This window comes from Uranotaenia lowii, chromosome 2 (assembly GCF_029784155.1).
Source record: "Uranotaenia lowii strain MFRU-FL chromosome 2, ASM2978415v1, whole genome shotgun sequence".
NCBI classification, from domain to species: Eukaryota; Metazoa; Arthropoda; class Insecta; order Diptera; family Culicidae; genus Uranotaenia; species Uranotaenia lowii.
In genome coordinates this window covers 3,508,765-3,526,738 of record NC_073692.1, presented here as the reverse complement: position 1 = coordinate 3,526,738, position 17,974 = coordinate 3,508,765, and the positions used below count along the sequence as shown (strand labels likewise).

Genomic DNA, 17,974 nt, shown 5'->3' with positions numbered 1-17,974 from the left:
TTCACACGAAGTGCAAGAATTTCTATGCCCAACTTTCGATTTCGTTGATTAATTTAAAATGATTCTCCATTTTCATTTCAACATTTATTTTTAGAACATACCACACTGCAGAATCAACTGCTTTTCTATATTTTCAACTATACCCGACGAAATCACGAATTGAACTGAACCAGAGTTCAATGCGTTGGGTCTTACTCATCTGCCTTAGACAGTTCTTAGTATGATGTCATGCGCGCGCAGATAGCTTAATCTCAAACAGCATCTTGTTCGGAGTTACAATAAATTTTAAAATACTATACAACAGAACAAACAAATGCTGCTAAATCTCTATACATAAATTTTTACTATTAAGAGGAAAATAATCGTTGTACTGGTTAAAATTGCATCAAACACGTTTCTTTCAAAGTAAAAAAAAAACTGTAATATGTATTTTACTAGCATATTTAACATAACGTAGTGTAACGCAGAAGCGTCAACGCAATGAATTTTTTCTGTTTGCAAGTGCATTTTGATTTGCCCATTCATCAATACCTGTGAAATCGTGATGTTTCTATATACATTACTCTATCATTCATTGATTATTTGTTTGTTGCTGAACCACGGTAAGAACTTCTATTTGGAAACTTAGCTAAATATGCTAACCATCAAAAGGAAGAGAAAAAGAATCCGCTAATTTCTGCGTATCATTTAACAGAATCTATGGCACAGCGATTTCTCACGGACATTACTTGGGCTCACGCCGTTAATAATGCTACATATCTGAACGATGTTCTGGAAGGTTGGTGGTAATAATTGATAAAGTCCAGCATATCTAAAAATACTGTTCTTTGCAGGATCCGTGGATTTTATTGAAGCCGATATTTTGATGGGACATTTGGAAAATGGAACAGATTCTATTCCCATCATGGCCCATCCTCCACTCAATCAGTCGGACTTGTCGCTTAGTGATTTTTTAGTACGTGTTCAGGCGTATAATTTGCAGTCAAGAAAGAGTAAAGGAATAAAATTAGACTTCAAATCTATTGAAGCTTTAGAAAAATCTGTGGAAATCATAAAGCAACACTACGATATAAATACATATCAAACCTGGATTAATGCTGATATCATACCGGGACCTGTTGACAGTGAAGTCATTCCTGTTGACCCTTCGAGATTTTTTTTGGCAGTAAAAGCACTGAAATCTGTAGTGCTCTCTATCGGTTGGACGACAAAATGGGGTCAAGATTATCAGATTGGTCAATATTCCAACAAAAATGTTCAACAAATGATCGACGTACTATTGGCAAATGAGATAGATCGAGCTGGCACTACATTGACTTTCCCTATCAGAGCTGGCATTGCCGCATATAGCTTCGATCAGTTGTCCGCCTTGCATCAAGAGCTCGACCCGACCAATAATGTAACATTTACAATATGGTCTAGCGCTGAAGATGCAGTAGATGTAAAGAAACTAAGAGAACTCATGTTTGGTATTGGTTTAGACAAAATTTATCTAGATGTTCCTGAAAATCTGAAAAAGGAACTAAATTTAACAAATGAGTAAAACAAATAATCAAATGTAGACTTTAAAAAATAAATCATAGCAAGATCTTATTTTCGAAAAAAATTTGCAGATGTTAATAAAAAAAACTTCCAAACATTAAAAATGGCTTTTATCAGTGTAAGCAGACGAATATACGAAAAAGTTTTCATGTAGTCCCAACATAGTCTTTGCACTACTAGAGTAGGAATGAAAAATCAGTTAACAAACTAATTTTACGGAGAACAGGTCGGTACGAAATGAGGCGTGAGATTTGGAAATTGAAAGAAAAACGCGTGGAATCGGTCGGTTTCGACAGACATTAAAACAAATTCTTTGATTGAAAGATTTTTTTTAGTTCAAAGAACAATTCCTGTTTCAAAAATTATTACAGACCCTGTTTGTTTTTGGCAGCACGCCCGCACATTTTGTGTTGCCGAAATCAAACGTTTCCAAAATCAAAGGTTTTTTTTCTCATTTTTTTTTACTAATTATGTAATATGGGAGAGTGGGGAATCATGGGCCTTTTTTTCTATACTCCATAACGTTTTTATTTTAAAAGATAAAAAGAAAAAAAATTGGTATGGTTTTTTGCATTTCTAACGTATCATAAGACTTTTTTATAAATTTTTAATAAGTTATTTTCCCCAAGTTCTGACTGTTTAAAAAAAAGCATTTTTTTTTGAATTTTGAAAAATGGTGAGGAATCGTGGGCCACCAAATATAAATTGACCAAATGACAAGCAAAGTTTATGAGTGGACCCAAAACTGTAATTTCATAACTCATATCGTTATTTTAAAGTAATTTCAGATGAGGAAAGTAAAAAGAGAGTTGTGTATTATCGAAAAGTTTAGAAAACCTGGCTCGCGAACGTTTCTGCAAAATTTCGTATATAGGATGGACAAAATATTTTTCATAACTCTTCATTTAGCAGAAAAAAAAATTACAGAGAGGAAAAATGCATTTTAAGTTCAGAATGTGTATAAAACATAAAAATATAGGTGGCCCAAGATACCCACCAAAATGTGGCCCACGATTCCCCACAATCTATAATTTGCAAATAGGTTGCGTTTGTGTGTGTGACTTATTGATGTTCAATCAAAAATTGCTTTTCAACATCTATTCGTTTCTTCTACCCAAAGCACTCTAGCTTTGACCTGCGTCCAACTATCAGTTTCATATTCTTTTTCATTAAAAATTCTACTCAGTTTCTATAAAATTTGCCGAAGTGCTAATTCTGCGTAAAATTAATAGGATTCAAATTCAGTATTGTTTTGTTTCAAATACCAAGTTTTCTCTGAGTGATGACATTCAATGTTAGGATCTTTAGGAACAAATAAAAAAAGCATAAAAGATCCATGATGCCCCAATACGGATGCATAAAATAAGCGATAGACGTGCTCGCAATCAGTGAGAAAGCAATCCCTAAGTCAAAGTGGAATTTCCACTGAGGAAAGGCTTTATGCCACCTTAAATAGATTGAATTTATTTTTCCCTTTTATAGGTTTTTCAGGTTTCAGGTAAATGATGAAATCCTGGATAAAAAAAGGCTATTTACAATTTTCCCGTGTTTGAATAATGTGCCTGCCCCCATTCTGATACCTGAAGCAATAGCCTTCACTCCAATTTCACTCAGATGAGCTGTCATTGTTATGGAAATCTGTGTAAGAATAAGGCCGATGACCCGCATTCAGTATGTCAGGTCTAAGCGATTCACAAACATTTCCACCGAACGTGGTTCGCTACACAAATTCGCATCGCATCGCGTACACTATGTCATCGGCCTAGGAGGTAGCTTTATTCTTTTGAGCAGTCCAAAACATAACTTACAAACAGTTTCAGGGCCAACGGGACATTTTTCTAAATTTCTGTTTTGCTAAAGCTGAGTCCCACAAACAGAAGGCTTTGTTGATAAACAAACTCCTTGAAGACAAATTGTAAAACCAACATGGCTGAATCAGAAATTGGCCATATCAGAACACCTCCTATAAGTATATACACATCTTGGTTATCACAAATGAAGAAAAAGCTGATACAATAATAGAAAAGTAAAACCTGAGTAAAACATAGCATATGCGTACAGCAAAATTTTATTGATACTTAAACTGATTTATTGACCAAAATCGCTGCTTCAATAAATTTAACTATTTAGCTGGGTAGGTTTTCTAATTTCTAATATCGGTTCTCCAATTCCAGAAAGTGATATCGTCAGAGTTGTTACATTTGGCATAATTGAAGTCGGAGCTAGCAGTACTCATGTAAGGATCGATGTATTTCGAGTAACTTGTTTCGTTGCTCTTGATATCAAATTCAGGTCGTTCGATAGCTTTTCCACAATGGTAACCAAATCTGAAATAGTTGGATCCTGAGGGCATTGCAATGGAATCGTATTCGGTATTTCGTTGATGGTTGATAATAATTAACTCCTTCCGCATACGAGGTAGGGATTCCTTGATATAGTCTAATCGACGGACACAGTGAACGAGCTCGGCATTCTCAGAGTTTGCAGGAAACTGAAAACGGACCAACAATTCATAAAACTCTTTTTTTGGAATTACACTAAATTATACAAACCTTTCTCGTGTATTGTTGTCTAGTTTCTGTAATGTTATTGCACTTTGGAGGAGTTTGAAGATCGATCAACTTAATATAACTTGAAGTCATTTTGAAATGGCGAGAATCAATATATGATTTGTTGCTATTTATCATCCATAGAAACGTCTAAATGGTGTTTGCATAGTAACTAATAAATAAACATGCTTCTAGATTACTTCAGAATCACTGAAATGGGACTGCCAGAGCTACCCGGATCTAATGACAGTGATGAACACTTGACAGTTCACGAAAACGACGCCATTCACATGGACGCTGTGAGCGATGAAAGTGAAAACGAATTTGCCAATGAAGGTGAATATGATGGATACCAACCACTTAATAAAGATGAAGAAAGCGATATCATAGGCGATGAAAATATGGATTTAGATGCAGAAATGGCAACTAATGATCATTCTCGAAGATCTGATCAAAACACACCGAGGGATTTCCTCAATTTAGATGTGTGGAACGCTCCTAGACCGAATATTCTCAGTATCGACCTTGATCCGGTGAAAACTGAACAGGTTAAGACAAATAATGTAACACACTAGGATATCAAAATAACTGATCATCCATTTTATTTTGTGCTAGATCGTCAATGCAATGGCTGGGTTCAATCTACCTACCACCTCTGTTCCAGAATGGGCTATAGGGGTTCCGGAAGAGCGATGGAAAGAGGAACTTTTACAGAGAATTCGCTTACGACAACCGAATAACGCCGATAATATTTAATAAAACATAGAACATTTTAATTTTTATTCAATAAAGATCTATTTTCTGTTTAATGATTTAGCTTGATATTTTTTAATTGAGAATTAGAATAGAACTCGCTGGTAATTGATACAAAATAATAAATCGTTAAATATATCTTGACTTGAAATTTCAATTTAATTATTCCGGCAAGATTTTGTCTTATTTTGAGATACAGTTACGAGTTAAAGTTTCGTCATAAGAGAAGTGAATTAAGCCTTGCTCACACAAGCAGTTGATAGCACTATTTTGGTTAAGAAATGATCTCGAGTTTCCCGAAAACCCCTGTTCTGTTCTATTCTATTTTGTTTATTAATAGAGGATTTTAACGAACTTGGTCATCTGCCCACTGTTTCGGAAACCAAAAAAGCTTCCACACAGTTCAAATCACCTCCAACATAAATCCTATTATGGACCGTCCACAACATAGGGGTAAGAGGGGAGTTTAGATTGTCCACGCTGGTCAACGCAGAGGGGAGTAGAGGTTTGGGTCATGTCCACGTGGACATGTTTATAACTAATATTTTCGAACGGCAAATAAGTATATTTTTTAACATATAACTAGAAATTTAAAAAAAAAAGTTATGCGTTCAAAGCAACATTGAACCTTAAATTTTTATTTCAAACTTTAAGTAGCGATTAATGTTCGGAATTTAATAATTTCACCGCTTGAGCCGTCAATTCTTATAAATTTATCTCGAGCAAATATAAGTTGCTTTCGCACGTAATTTAGCTTAAAATTTGGCTCTCATTTTTTAATGCCTGAGCTTACGAAATATGGCTGAAGGAGGGGGGAGGGAGGGTCAAAAATCTCATTTTTAGCAAATTGCTGCGATTTTTTTTTTGGTTTTTCGTTACAAAGTTCGGTTTAGACAAGGCTTGCTTTACCTACCAAAAAAATCAATGTAGTACTTTTCGATACAATTTTCAAAGCAGTGTACAAAAGTGCTTCTTTTCGACACTGTTATGATTCGGAAGGAGAAAACTATAAACTGATATTTCAGGTTGGAAACTCGGTTTTGAATGGTATTTTGCGATAATGCAAAATTCTGTGTATGCAACTCTTTTTTTTTTGAGAAAAAAAATTTATGCAACTCGTTGCAAAACTCGATTTTTTTAGCACTCGACGTAATTATCCTACTCGGCACTTCTTGCAACATATTGCAATAATCAATTAATCAACCTACAAGGAGCACATCTCAACAAAGAACCGCGTGTGGACGACCAAGCCAATGACTGAAAATTTCAGATCAAGAAGATCGGGGACTGTTCTTTTGCAAGCAAACAACAGTGTTTGAAATTTGAAATATTCATAATAATCACACAATTTGTACATGAGACAGTCTTGCGTTAAAAGGCAGCATAGCATCTTCTCTAAGGCATGAACATTTCCAATTTTGAAGGGTATTCTTTCATTCGTCTTCTACACCTTTAGTTCCTACCCAGCTCTCGCGAGAGAGAGCACAATTCGGTTTGTGTATCATCAATCAGAATGTGTTTTATTTTTTAAAAATTGATTGTTTGGGTGAATTTATTTTCCGTCTTTCATACATATAAATGGTTGATAAGTGATATTAACAGTGAGATGTATGATACGGATTTATTATTTCGCGAATTTTCCTGCACTCATTTGGCTCTTTTCGCACCATTTACCATTAATATGCTAATCATCGTTCTAAAAACGAAAGCTAGAAGTAGAGCTACTCTCGCTAGACACTTAGAAATTAAATTATTAGAAGTAAAACTATGGATCAATGTCTATGATATAACAACATTCATAAAAAAGGTGTATATCAAAAAACCCTTACAAAATAAATGAAAAGGAATAAAAATATCAATGAATTATACTTTCTCTCACATCACTTCTATGTGAGTATTTCTGTATTTTTTGGCTTATCGGTTGTTGTTAACACCGATGGAGAAAATCTCAATCATCTTTAATTCTTTTGATTAGAGCTTATTAGTAGTGATAAAAGCAGCTAGATGTGTTTTTTTTCCTTCATGCTTGACAACACGGTGGAAACATACAGTTACACGTTACTTCCTCTGAGAAAATCCTCTTCACTTCTTATAACATTTGCGTGTGTCAAAAAAAGCTAGTGACCCGGAGGGAGTTCTACTTTTATTTATAATCGATAATAATGCGGTAATATAATTCAGCGGGAAGGCGAATGAAAAACCGGGTAAAACAAACGTCTTATTTATGTAAAACGATTCCTAGCATGGCCATTGATTGATGAAGCTCATGCTTTTAGTTTACCTGATATTTTTTACGAAGCAGTCGAAATGTGCGCATATAATTTACAGTGCCTTTTTTGTAGAAATTTGAACATTTTTAATATGTTGAAATTTAAATTTGAATATTGACATTTTATAAAACTCTAATCACAACTCAGGACATTAGAATGATGTTTTCATAGAATTGGCAAGTAAAATAAATAACAATTCGATCCAAACGTCTGTAACGGATTAAAATGTTAAAGAAACTTTTTTCTTTTATATGTATATGTATTAGGACCATTTTGATTTTAAGTTAAACTTAATTTTTCACCCAGGCGGTCCACTGAAGGAGGCCTAAAAATAATTCAAAAACTCATCGAATAAAACAATTATTAACTTGAATGGCAAAATTACACCGAGTGATGATAAAAAAAAATGATTTTATTTATTTTTTTTCAATTGTGATATTTTTACTACGGAATTTGTTTTTTTTTATCGTTTATTTAAGTTTAAAACTCACTGTTTTCAATTTGTCGTTTAAAAAAATGATTATTTAATCTTTTTTTTTGTTTTTATAGCATATTTTAGGACCCTTTGGAAAATGATGTCTAAGATGCCTTTTAAACATTAAGATGAGTTACAAAGGCGATTGAAACGAATTTATTTTTTTGTTTACCAATTCTTGAACATTCTATAGAAATTTTCTTTAAAACAGCGGCCATATTTGACAAAAATACATCTTAATGATCTTGTCTTACACAGACGCTAGATCCAACCAAAAAAATTTAAAAATTCCAGAATATTAACATGTATGGAACATTTCCTGAAAGTTGACACTTGAAAATCACCAATGATTCACTTCGTTCGATCAATTAGAGTTATGCTGAGTTTCGAAACTTTTCCACTGATGTATAAAATATAAAAATTTCATAAGTACAGTCAGTTATCGAACAAAGTTAATTGCTGAATTTTAAGTGAAAATTCCTATATCTACACGTTGATAGTTTTTGAATTATTAAAATTTTATTATGGATCTAAATTAGGATTTTTTTTTTTTAACGAACCACCGTCATTTAAATAAGTCACTTTACTTAAACAGTGAATTACTAGAAAACTTGTACAGAACAATTCTAAAATACACTTTTGCACAACAACTCTTTTTTTATAGTAATTAAAAATTATCTTATTATCAGATTGATTAACTTCAAGGTACCCAAGATTCAAATCTAGAGTTTGTTTTGATTAGGTCGTATGAGCCACCTGACTTATTTCAAGAAAATCGCTGCTAAAGTTTTGCAATACAATTTCAATTGTGGTATTTCTAATGTGACTCAGAGTTGTCTGAAAAATTGATATGCGATACAAAAATATATGAGAAATATGCCAGGGTACAATGCAGACCTAAATTAAGATGTGTGGGTAAAAACGTACTTAAGACCTTTTTTGGCGCAAACGTCGCGTACCGTCAAACGGGGCATCATGCAACAGCGGGGTTGGATGCAACATTTAGATAACACTACACTGATTTAATTTTTAATTTAATGTAATGAGATAAAGATATCTTTTAATGATTACAACATGATGATGACATAATTTCTAGCATCCAGAGATAGTTTTTTAAAGTTTTTGATTTTCATATTAAATTTAAAAAATCGAACAATAAATGTACAATTTTTAACATTTTTCGATGCCGTAAAAAACTATACCCAGTATGAAGGATTGGTTTGATAATATCACCTACAAACTTTATACTGGTTTCCTCATCCTATACCAACACTATTGATGTAAAAATAGTTTTTGAAAAATCACTCAATTTTTTTAAATAAATATTTTTATAATTCAGTTACCAGTGTGGGGTAAAATGCAACAAAATGCAAATCAAAGAAACACCTTGTAAATCTCATATCCAAATGCTGGAATATGATTGTTTTGCATCACGCGTTTGTCAACACTGAAATTTCTTTCATCCAAACATTTTTTTTAATGATTTCGGCTTTTTCAATTTTCAGTACTAGGGGAGAGTGGGGATACTTGATCCCCTTTTCTTATTTTCACCATATCTTTTTGGAAAAATTTAGCAACTCGCCGTCTTTGAAATTTTCTGACAGCTTGTAACTTCAAGTTTCTATGCTTCAAAAATTAGAACGATACTTGAACCCGTTGATAAACTAGAAGCATTTTCGTGGGAGTAAAAAAATTGCGATTTTTCTGAAGTTAGGGGAGACTTGATCCCCTATTGAAGGTGACTTGATCTTTAATTCAGGAATCCCTAATCCTTGTATAAAAATCAAACAAAACCCCAAGATAGAATGTTAATTGACTATTTTGGTCATGTTTGTTCTCATTTTACAATTTATAGCAGACATAAGAAGAACATTCTAAAACTTCGTCTCAACGCTAATAACATTGCATACTTAAAGGCGCTATTTTTTTAATTAGGAGAAAATTAATTATTTTTGCTCTTTTCTTCAGACAATTGTTTGATAAATATTAGTTTTTGGATAAATATTAGTAATTTCGTAATCAGCAATCATAACGATCAATTCAGAAGAAGAATATGCCGTTTGGAAGGGGGATCAATTGTACCCAACTCTAGGGGATCAATTGTACCCATAATCAACATTTTAGAAAACTTTTTCTGAAAAAAGTTGAGAGTTTTCCATTGCTTTGAAAATATGGCATTATGAAGTTCATTTTACGCTCGAACGATTGATGCATTGGAACAAATATTTTTTTCATAATTTTCCCATGTAAGGAACATTTTAAAGTGATACAAAAAGATCTTCAAGTTACATTTTTTGAAATTTTTCAAACAAAGTTCAATTACTCAAACAATTATTTTGTTAAAAATTTTTAAACTACAAGCATTGTTATTTTGCCCATTTTGGCACATTTTTCTAGAACATTTGATCTTTGTAAGACATTCCAGTTTCGAGATATAGCTAAGGAATCAAGTATCCCCAGGGATCAAGTATCCTCATTCTCCCCTACTGTTTTACCCCTTAATGTATGCAGCACACTAATTTTCAGAAAAAATGTGAAAATAAGTTTTCACAAAACAAAAAATCACTGCAAATGGTGTTGTCATGCGTAATGATCTTGAATTTATCGATAATTTATCAAAAACTATACATTTTCATATATTTTTCTAAGATTTCTTATCAAAAACATAGTTTGTTGCAAGTTACCCCATTTTCTGAGGAGGACGAAAATCGCATGTTTTTAGAAAATTAAAAATAACTGAAGAAACCAATAATTTTTCTGACTACGCCAATTTGATGTCCCGTCAACCTTGAAACTTTTAATGCATGAAAGGTATGATTAACTGTGAACATAAAGTTTTTAGAAGCCAATGAAATTGAAAATTGTTGCATGTTGCCCCAGTTGACGGTATTGCTAATTTATAAATTTTATCTCATGAGACCTAACCTTCGCTAATTTCAGCTAACTTGCTTCAAGTACTAAAGTGCTATGATTCCTCTGGGATATGTCTCAATGTTTTGCATGAAATTCGAGGAAACACTAGTTGGTAATTTTTCAAGTATCTCGAGAAAGAGCAATAAAGAAAGAGTACTTACATTTTAATCCCTGGAGTGTTGTCTGGATCCTCGCGGGTGATATATTCTCTACAGAATTGGTGGGAGGGCCTTTTCCAAATCACTAACATTGGAGTAGAGCAATCTCCTTTCCACGCCGGTTCATCAGCTTGGAATCTAGCAGTGATGGACCAGTGTGCATCAGGTTCCTGGTGAACTGGAAATTATCGGTTACTATCTGTGACTCTGATAATCCGATGAGAACTGCAGGAACTCATCTGAAGCATTGCTTTTAAGTTAGCTGCCACTGTATGGAGAAAAATCATCAGGTTGAAAACAATTTTAGACATATAAGTTACATTGTTTGAACTTACCCAGGAGAAAGGTGAAAATTTATATCACTGCGGTAGTCAGAACAACTATTTTAAGCGATTCCCGTTAAAATGAACAAACTTTCCATCATCCGGCAATGCCTTTTCTAACAAAATGCATAAGGACACAAAAACCAACACGACGAACTGTTGATTTGTGTAGGGCAGCAGTAGTTGATAGCAGTAGGACATTTTGAGTTCAAAGTAGGACAGTACGGCAAGGGTCGAAAAAGCAGGATGTCTGGTAAGCCTACTCAGGAACCATGTTAAGTCGTGAGAACCGTTTACAAGAACCGTGCAAATAACGAAAAGAAACCGTGCTAAAGGCTAAAACAAACCGCCTTAGGAGAATCAAACAAATCAACCCGTGTAAAAAAATCCTTTGTGGAAACCATAACATCAAAAAACAATTCATCCTTCATACTTACTAATTAAAATCTTTTTACGTTTTGTAAATTATTTTGAAATTTTTCAGCGCTATTATTAAATTGATCTAGTATGCTGCTTTCTAACGTGCGATTTCTATGTTAAAATGTACTAAATGGAATAATGAGCTAGTGAGTAGTTAAACATAAAACATATAACACGGAATAACAGACGTCATAATGATAATCAGCTTCCATTCAAACATACGACCGCTGCAAAAATTGACTTTTTCCTCTCATGTTTTTTCGATGCCTCCGATGGGTCTCTTCCAATCAGTGTAAAATTTGAAACGATTTTGTTGACTCCTGTTTCCTGATTTAGACACGTTTCAATTTTGTATGGAAATAAGAAATTTTCACATATTAAATCATACAGGAAATTTAAATAATCTAGAAATGAAATTTGTCTTTAATTATATTGGTTTTGCCTATTCGTAAGCTTCATTTTTTACTATCATGAGAAGAAGCTAAGAATTCTATGAAAAAAGTTATACCCATTTCAAAAATAAAGAATCTGGATCCATTAAAAAGTATTCAACAGTGTAGGCTTTGCTTGCTAAAAGATTCAATAATTTGATGAAATGTTGTCATAAAAATTAACAAATTCATTGGCTATGCAAAGCAGTTCATGCTATTTTTTAAATATTTCCATCCCACGATAAAGCAGCTTTCAAATAATTCATTTTGTTTTTTTTTATATAACTTTGAATATTTTTTTCTTGGTTACAAGTTGTTACTTACAACTTAGGTTTATGGATTGTTAACATAAAATTTACTGAAAGCACCGAGGAATGTTAATCATCCAAAGTAATATTTTTTTAATTAATCTCTGGTGATTTTTTATGAAAAATTATCTTTTCCCATAAAGATTTCCATATAAAATTGAAACTTAGGGCAAAATCAGAACTGAATAAATTGCTTGCAAAAAATGCTACTTCTGGCAACAAAAATAACCAAAAAAGTTATGAGAGGTGTGAAAACTTTTGAACCTGAAATTTCCATACAAAGTTTTCAGCGGTCTGATGGACATGTTAACGAAATGATAAAAATCGCGTTTTTATTTATTAGGTTCAAATCAACAAATCACACATTGATCCTAATGATATTTGGAAAAAGTATAGTTTATCATGAATAACTTCTGTTAGCCTGTGATAAGACCGGATCAAATTTGAAATCCTTCTTTTCTCTCTTCGAGTTGGGACATTTCGAGGGAGAGGGTGTATATAGCAATGTTAATAATAGAATTCCCCTATTCTACTATTTGAAAATCGAAAAGGGGAGGGGTGAAGGTGACAAAAGAAGAATCTGATGTTTAATCCGGCCTAATAGAATACAATAAATTCCCTCAACACTATATTTAACCTACTTCAACATGCACGATTCCCATTTGAAAAAAATATTGAAAAGAGTTTAAATGTATCAATGTCGAAAATCATAAAAACTTCCAATAAGCAATAGACGTTTTCGAGGTTTATTTTCTTTTCTAATTCGCGTACTATAGCCAACGTTCGTAGGAATTGTTACAAAAAAACAATAGTCTACTATTTTCTGCTTTAATTTATTCAGTTGGGAATCGTGTGTGTGGTTGGTTTTTCCCTGCACCAATTTGTTGTGAGTGTTCTTCTAAACAAATATGCTTTTTTGACATGCATTTCCCAGTGGAATCAACTTCTGCTAGCAGAGCAGTAGGAGTGAGACCAAAAACACCGGCGTATCAACGGTATACGACAGCGCTACAAAATGACCCCCGATGTTCACAAGAGGTAATATAAATAAAAAACTGCCTGTTTAAACTCGATTCAATTATTTAAATTTTTGTATTTTAGGTGGCCCTCGGTCGGAGAATTGGCTTGTATCGTTTTTGTGGCGATATTGGACGAGGAAATTTTTCCAGGGTCAAACTAGCGGTACATCAACTAACCAAAGGTAACAAACGTCGCACAAACGCTCGAAAAACTGAGTACTTTACCCTAAATGAGAAAATTTTAGATAAAGTAGCCATTAAAGTAGTTGATACTAGTCGCCTAGATGCTAAAGCTCTGCGTATGTTGTCTAGAGAAGTCACGAGTCTTGAAGCAGTATTTCATCCATTCATTCTAAGGTGAAATATACTGAACATTTTAGTGAATGTTTGTGAAAAAATTCTTAACATTCTTCGTTGCAGACTATTTGAAGTGATAGAAACTTTAGGCAAGATTTATCTCATTAGCGAATGGATTCAAGGCGGAGAACTGTACAGCAGGATTGCAGACATTGGTCCACTAGAAGAATCTCATGCTTCCATATTATTCTACCAACTTCTCATGGCTGTTAAACATCTGGTACGGTACCTACGTCGTCTTTTAAGTGATATGGGATTATCAAACTCTTTTCCACTTTTTTCAGCATAGTCTTGGGTACGTTCATCGAGACATTAAAGCTGAAAATGTTTTGATGCTGAGTGAAGAGAGAATCAAACTAGCTGATTTCGGTTTTAGCACTCAGTTGATAAATGGACCTTTACAGCACTTGGATACATTTTGTGGATCTCCACCATATGCGGCACCAGAACTGTTCAGTGACGATCATTATATAGGCGGACCTGTAATTCTTATTTTGATTTTTGTATAGAGCGATCGTAACCTTGTCTTATTCATATATTTTCACAGGTCGACATATGGGCATTGGGAATTCTGCTATATTTCATGCTGCAAGCCAAAATGCCTTTTAGGGCATCGACAGTACCATTATTGCGAACTGCCGTGCTCAGAGGTGATTTTGAGATATCGACAACCCTTAGTTTACCATGTAGCAGATTGATCCGTGAGTAAAATGCATCATTAACACGATCTAACGTGGTTTGACCAGGATTTTTGCAACCATTTTAGAACGCATCTTGGTACACGCACCAACTCGTCGTCCTACCATCGAGCAGCTGTTGAAGTGCCAGTGGTTCGAATACGCACAAACAGTCAAACCTGAAACCCACAAAAAACCAGCTCATCATGCAAGCCCCAATACCAGTAGCCAACATAGTGAAGTTCCTATTACTCAAAGAAAACGTTTTCGTTTTTTTCCTACTAGAGGCCAACGACGACAATATTCACCAAATCAGTCATCAAGCTTTAAAAACATAAACGCTGCCAATCAGACTAATGCGGAGGACACAACGATAATACGAACAATTAAATGCTGTACTAAAAGAGCGAACAGCGTCTTAGAAGAAGACTTCCTGAATCCCATCGAAACTGCACGCCCGAGCATTGGAATCGATGTGGTTAACAACAATAGTAACAGTAACTTCCGCGAACACGTGGAAAACGCCTTATCAAAAGGTCGAAAATTTTCTTTCAGTAGACTGGTTAAGAAGCGGATAGGTCCACTAGAACTTTCAAGCTCACAACAGAGCACGGATGGTAATTCCAACTACAATGGAAGCGATTACAGAGAACGTTTGCAGAAACTTGTGGAAGATGAACATGGAATATTTGTGATGTTTCCAACGGCATCAGAAAACAATAATATGCATTCCCACGAGAAAGAAACGCGTCGGCTGATGGCAAACCTTGGTATCGATAGTGATATGATAGAAAAATCCATTCAAAATGGACCACGTAGTGACATTGTCGGAATATATAGAATAGTAGTACACAGAATGCAGAAAGAGCATTCGATCGTCAATCTGACGGGGAACGCATTCAGTTCTGAAATCAAGTCGAATATCAACCAAAGTAAATGTGATGAAAAATCGTACAGCGATAAAAACACCAGCACAAGTTTTGCAAAAAATATAACTTGTGTCATATTGTAAGAATCTGTTATTTTTTTTTTTGTTTTAATAATTGTATGGTTTGAAATAAAATATTGCTATAAGTTAAATATTCTTCCGATGTCCACACCAAACGTTTGTACTCAGTAAATTTTTGCCTCGATTTCCAAATTTTTGCTGAAAACTAGCAAACATTTCCGTCATGCCGATTTTTCCAGCATTTGATCTGCATTGCTGAAAAACCAGCAATCGATCTGTAATACATGGATTTTTTTGTTGATACCTAGTTCTTGCACCCAGCTATAAGGATGCGCGCATTTTTGATTTGATCGTCGTGATTTCTCATAAATTTTCATCAAAGCTACCCACTTTTTATACCCAATGATAAATTTAAATCATTACAATCGATTGATATGCTTTTTATAAGGTTTTTCAAAAATTTGTAGTAACCTTTTTCTAATTTACTAAAATATTTCGGAATTCGACCATATTTTCAAACGTTTTGTAGTAAGTTTAATGCAACCAACAACCCCACGAGAGAACTTAAATCGAACAACATCCATTGATCTCCCGGTCGTGCTCTCGAAATCTACCTTCCTATAGCAGACTAAAGGAATCGCCCGCATGGCTGATACGTAAGAATATTTTTACGTGATTCATAGCTAAGTCATTTACTTCAACAATTTGAATGGTTTTCAGCTTTTTGAAGTTATAGGATCCTAGTTCAAAAATAGTTTAATCTTTAATGCATGGATTCAAATTATTTCGGAAACACGTGGATATTGTTATATTCACAACAATCAAAACCAATATTCAAAAGATTTAAGTCTAGACTGATAATACTTTTAATATCAAATTTTAATTTACATGTGAAATAATTATTTTTATTAAAGACATTTTACCATTCTTATGGCATTCATGCCTGTATGACATGTGAAATATGTATAAAAATAGCATAAATCAAAATTTGAACTCTTGGTTGAGTTATATGAATAAAAATAACAGCCGGGCCTGAAAAATACGATTTTTTTTTTTGGTTTTTATTCTCGTATTACGAATAACAGTAATATTTGAGATACTATGTGTATTCAGTGAAAATGATGATCATATTATCAAAATAAAACTAAAATTTGAATTTTGAAAATCGGTTCAATTCAGAATGAGAGACAGTGCTGCTAAGAAAAAAATGTAAAAAAAAATGTAACTCTTTAAAAATGAGAATTTCATTTCCGGTATTTCCAGGATAGCTGCCGAAACTCCCATGTGACCCTAACATTGTTACATATGATTGAAAAGATTTATTTTTCACAATTTCATTCAATCAGGATCTTTAATTGAAAATTCTCATTCGAATGAAGAATTACGGAGCGAACAGAGCCGTTGTTGGTGCAATGAAATCGTTCAAAAAGGTTGATAGCGATTTTGCGTTTTGAAATTCCAAAAATTTTCCCGGTTTTCCTCAGTTGTTTTCCCGGTTAAAAATGGTGATTTTTTTTTTGGTATTTATTATACTCGTTTTTGAATATAAAATTATTATGTATAAAAAAATCAATGTAAAGCCCTACCATTTCTAATAATATTGTTTCCTGGAACATGTTAACCGGTATAAAATCATGACAAATACTTCAACGTTTTTCCGCATCAAATTGACAGCTTTTCATAATTTTTTAGAACGAATCCGACGAAATTGGCATCTATTCATTGTTTTGCTCCACAATTTCAACAAGTTCAGCTGACTCGATCTTCAAATTTTCACTGCTTTAAGGTTCTTCTGAGCCACTATGAAATTTCCAGTTTAGAATTTGTACAGAGTAGTAGAAATATATAGAAAATACTTCGAGATATAATATTAAATTATCTTGTCTACATTAATGGGGATTTGTTTTATAAAACTTAAAATCATCAGATTTCAGGGAAATATTTAATTATTTTATGAGTGCAGTTATTTTTTTTATACAATTACCAAGACATGTTATAAAAAAATTTCTTCATACAAAACAATGAATAACTTCAGTAGTATATATATATTAAAAATCTTGAATAATACAGGGCTGAACTTAAATCGTTTGAATGTAAGATATAATTTTATTATTTTCTATCAGGGTAGAGATCTTAAATCTCGACAGGGTTTTTACAATAAGACAAACCGACATAGATTTTAGCTTAGAAAATTTGAATTTTGAAAATCGGTTCAATTCAGAATGAGAAACAGCGCTGCTAAGAAAAAAATGTAACTCATTAAAAAATGAGAATTTCATTTCCGGTAATTCCAGGATAGCTGCCAAAACTCCCATGTGACCCTAACATTGTTACATCTTCATCTTCAATTGAATATTCTCATTCGAATGAACAATTACGGAGCGAACAGCGCCGTTGTTGGTGCAATGAAATCGTTCAGAAGGGTTGATAGCGATTTTGCGTTTTGAAATTATAAAGTTTTTCCCGGTTTTCCCCAGTTTTTTCCGGTTAAAAATGGTGATTTTTTTTTGGTATTTATTATACTCGTTTTTGAATATAAAATTATGATTTATAAAAAATCAATGTAAAGCCCTACAATTTCTAATAATATTGTTTCCTGGAACTTGTTAACCGGTATAAAATCATGACAAATACTTCGACGTTTTTCCGCATCAAATTGACAGCTTTTCATATTTTTTTAGAACGAATCCGACGAAATTGGCATCTATTCATTGTTTTGCTCCACAATTTCAACAAGTTCAGCTGACTCGATCTTCAAATATTCACTGCTTTAAGGTTGTTCTGATCCACTATGAAATTTCCAGTTTAGAATTTGTACAAAGTAGTAGAA

At 33.4% G+C, this 17,974-nt stretch overlaps 4 protein-coding genes across 9 annotated transcripts; 3 read left to right on the top strand and 1 right to left on the bottom strand.

Annotated features, from left to right (window-relative positions):
• Positions 1 to 442: 442 nt before the first annotated feature.
• LOC129747626 (protein FAM151B-like) lies at positions 443 to 1,801 on the top strand. Its single transcript, XM_055741917.1, has 3 exons — positions 443 to 602; positions 695 to 778; positions 834 to 1,801. Exons 1-3 carry the CDS (start codon positions 545 to 547, stop codon positions 1,541 to 1,543), a joined length of 852 nt encoding a protein of 283 aa, XP_055597892.1. The 5' UTR covers positions 443 to 544; the 3' UTR covers positions 1,544 to 1,801.
• Positions 1,802 to 3,528: 1,727 nt separating this feature from the next.
• On the top strand, positions 3,529 to 4,903 carry LOC129747577 (male-enhanced antigen 1-like). 3 transcript variants are annotated; one of them, XM_055741860.1, is made up of 3 exons: positions 3,529 to 3,676; positions 4,287 to 4,639; positions 4,707 to 4,903. In XM_055741860.1, exons 2-3 carry the CDS (start codon positions 4,307 to 4,309, stop codon positions 4,845 to 4,847), a joined length of 474 nt encoding a protein of 157 aa, XP_055597835.1. In that variant the 5' UTR covers positions 3,529 to 3,676; positions 4,287 to 4,306; the 3' UTR covers positions 4,848 to 4,903. The 3 variants fall into 3 exon arrangements, with proteins under 3 accessions (XP_055597835.1, XP_055597836.1, XP_055597837.1); XM_055741861.1 differs by having other exon boundaries at positions 3,546 to 3,778; XM_055741862.1 differs by having other exon boundaries at positions 3,546 to 3,960.
• LOC129747576 (uncharacterized) lies at positions 3,530 to 4,610 on the bottom strand. Its single transcript, XM_055741858.1, has 2 exons — positions 4,095 to 4,610; positions 3,530 to 4,033 (listed from the first exon to the last, which is right to left on the bottom strand). The coding sequence occupies exons 1-2, from the start codon at positions 4,227 to 4,229 to the stop codon at positions 3,686 to 3,688; spliced, it is 483 nt and encodes a 160-aa protein (XP_055597833.1). The 5' UTR covers positions 4,230 to 4,610; the 3' UTR covers positions 3,530 to 3,685.
• A 1,524-nt stretch (positions 4,904 to 6,427) lies between the features above and the next one.
• Positions 6,428 to 15,275, top strand: LOC129747919 (serine/threonine-protein kinase NIM1-like). 4 transcript variants are annotated; one of them, XM_055742339.1, is made up of 9 exons: positions 6,428 to 6,452; positions 11,468 to 11,549; positions 13,077 to 13,180; positions 13,244 to 13,343; positions 13,407 to 13,518; positions 13,582 to 13,738; positions 13,803 to 14,000; positions 14,066 to 14,219; positions 14,285 to 15,275. In XM_055742339.1, coding segments are annotated over exons 2-9 (1,749 nt in total). In that variant the 5' UTR covers positions 6,428 to 6,452; positions 11,468 to 11,548; the 3' UTR covers positions 15,208 to 15,275. The 4 variants fall into 4 exon arrangements, with proteins under 4 accessions (XP_055598314.1, XP_055598315.1, XP_055598316.1 ...); XM_055742340.1 differs by lacking the exon at positions 6,428 to 6,452 and adding an exon at positions 6,459 to 6,651; XM_055742341.1 differs by lacking the exon at positions 6,428 to 6,452 and adding an exon at positions 6,716 to 6,734.
• The last annotated feature ends 2,699 nt before the right edge of the window (positions 15,276 to 17,974 follow it).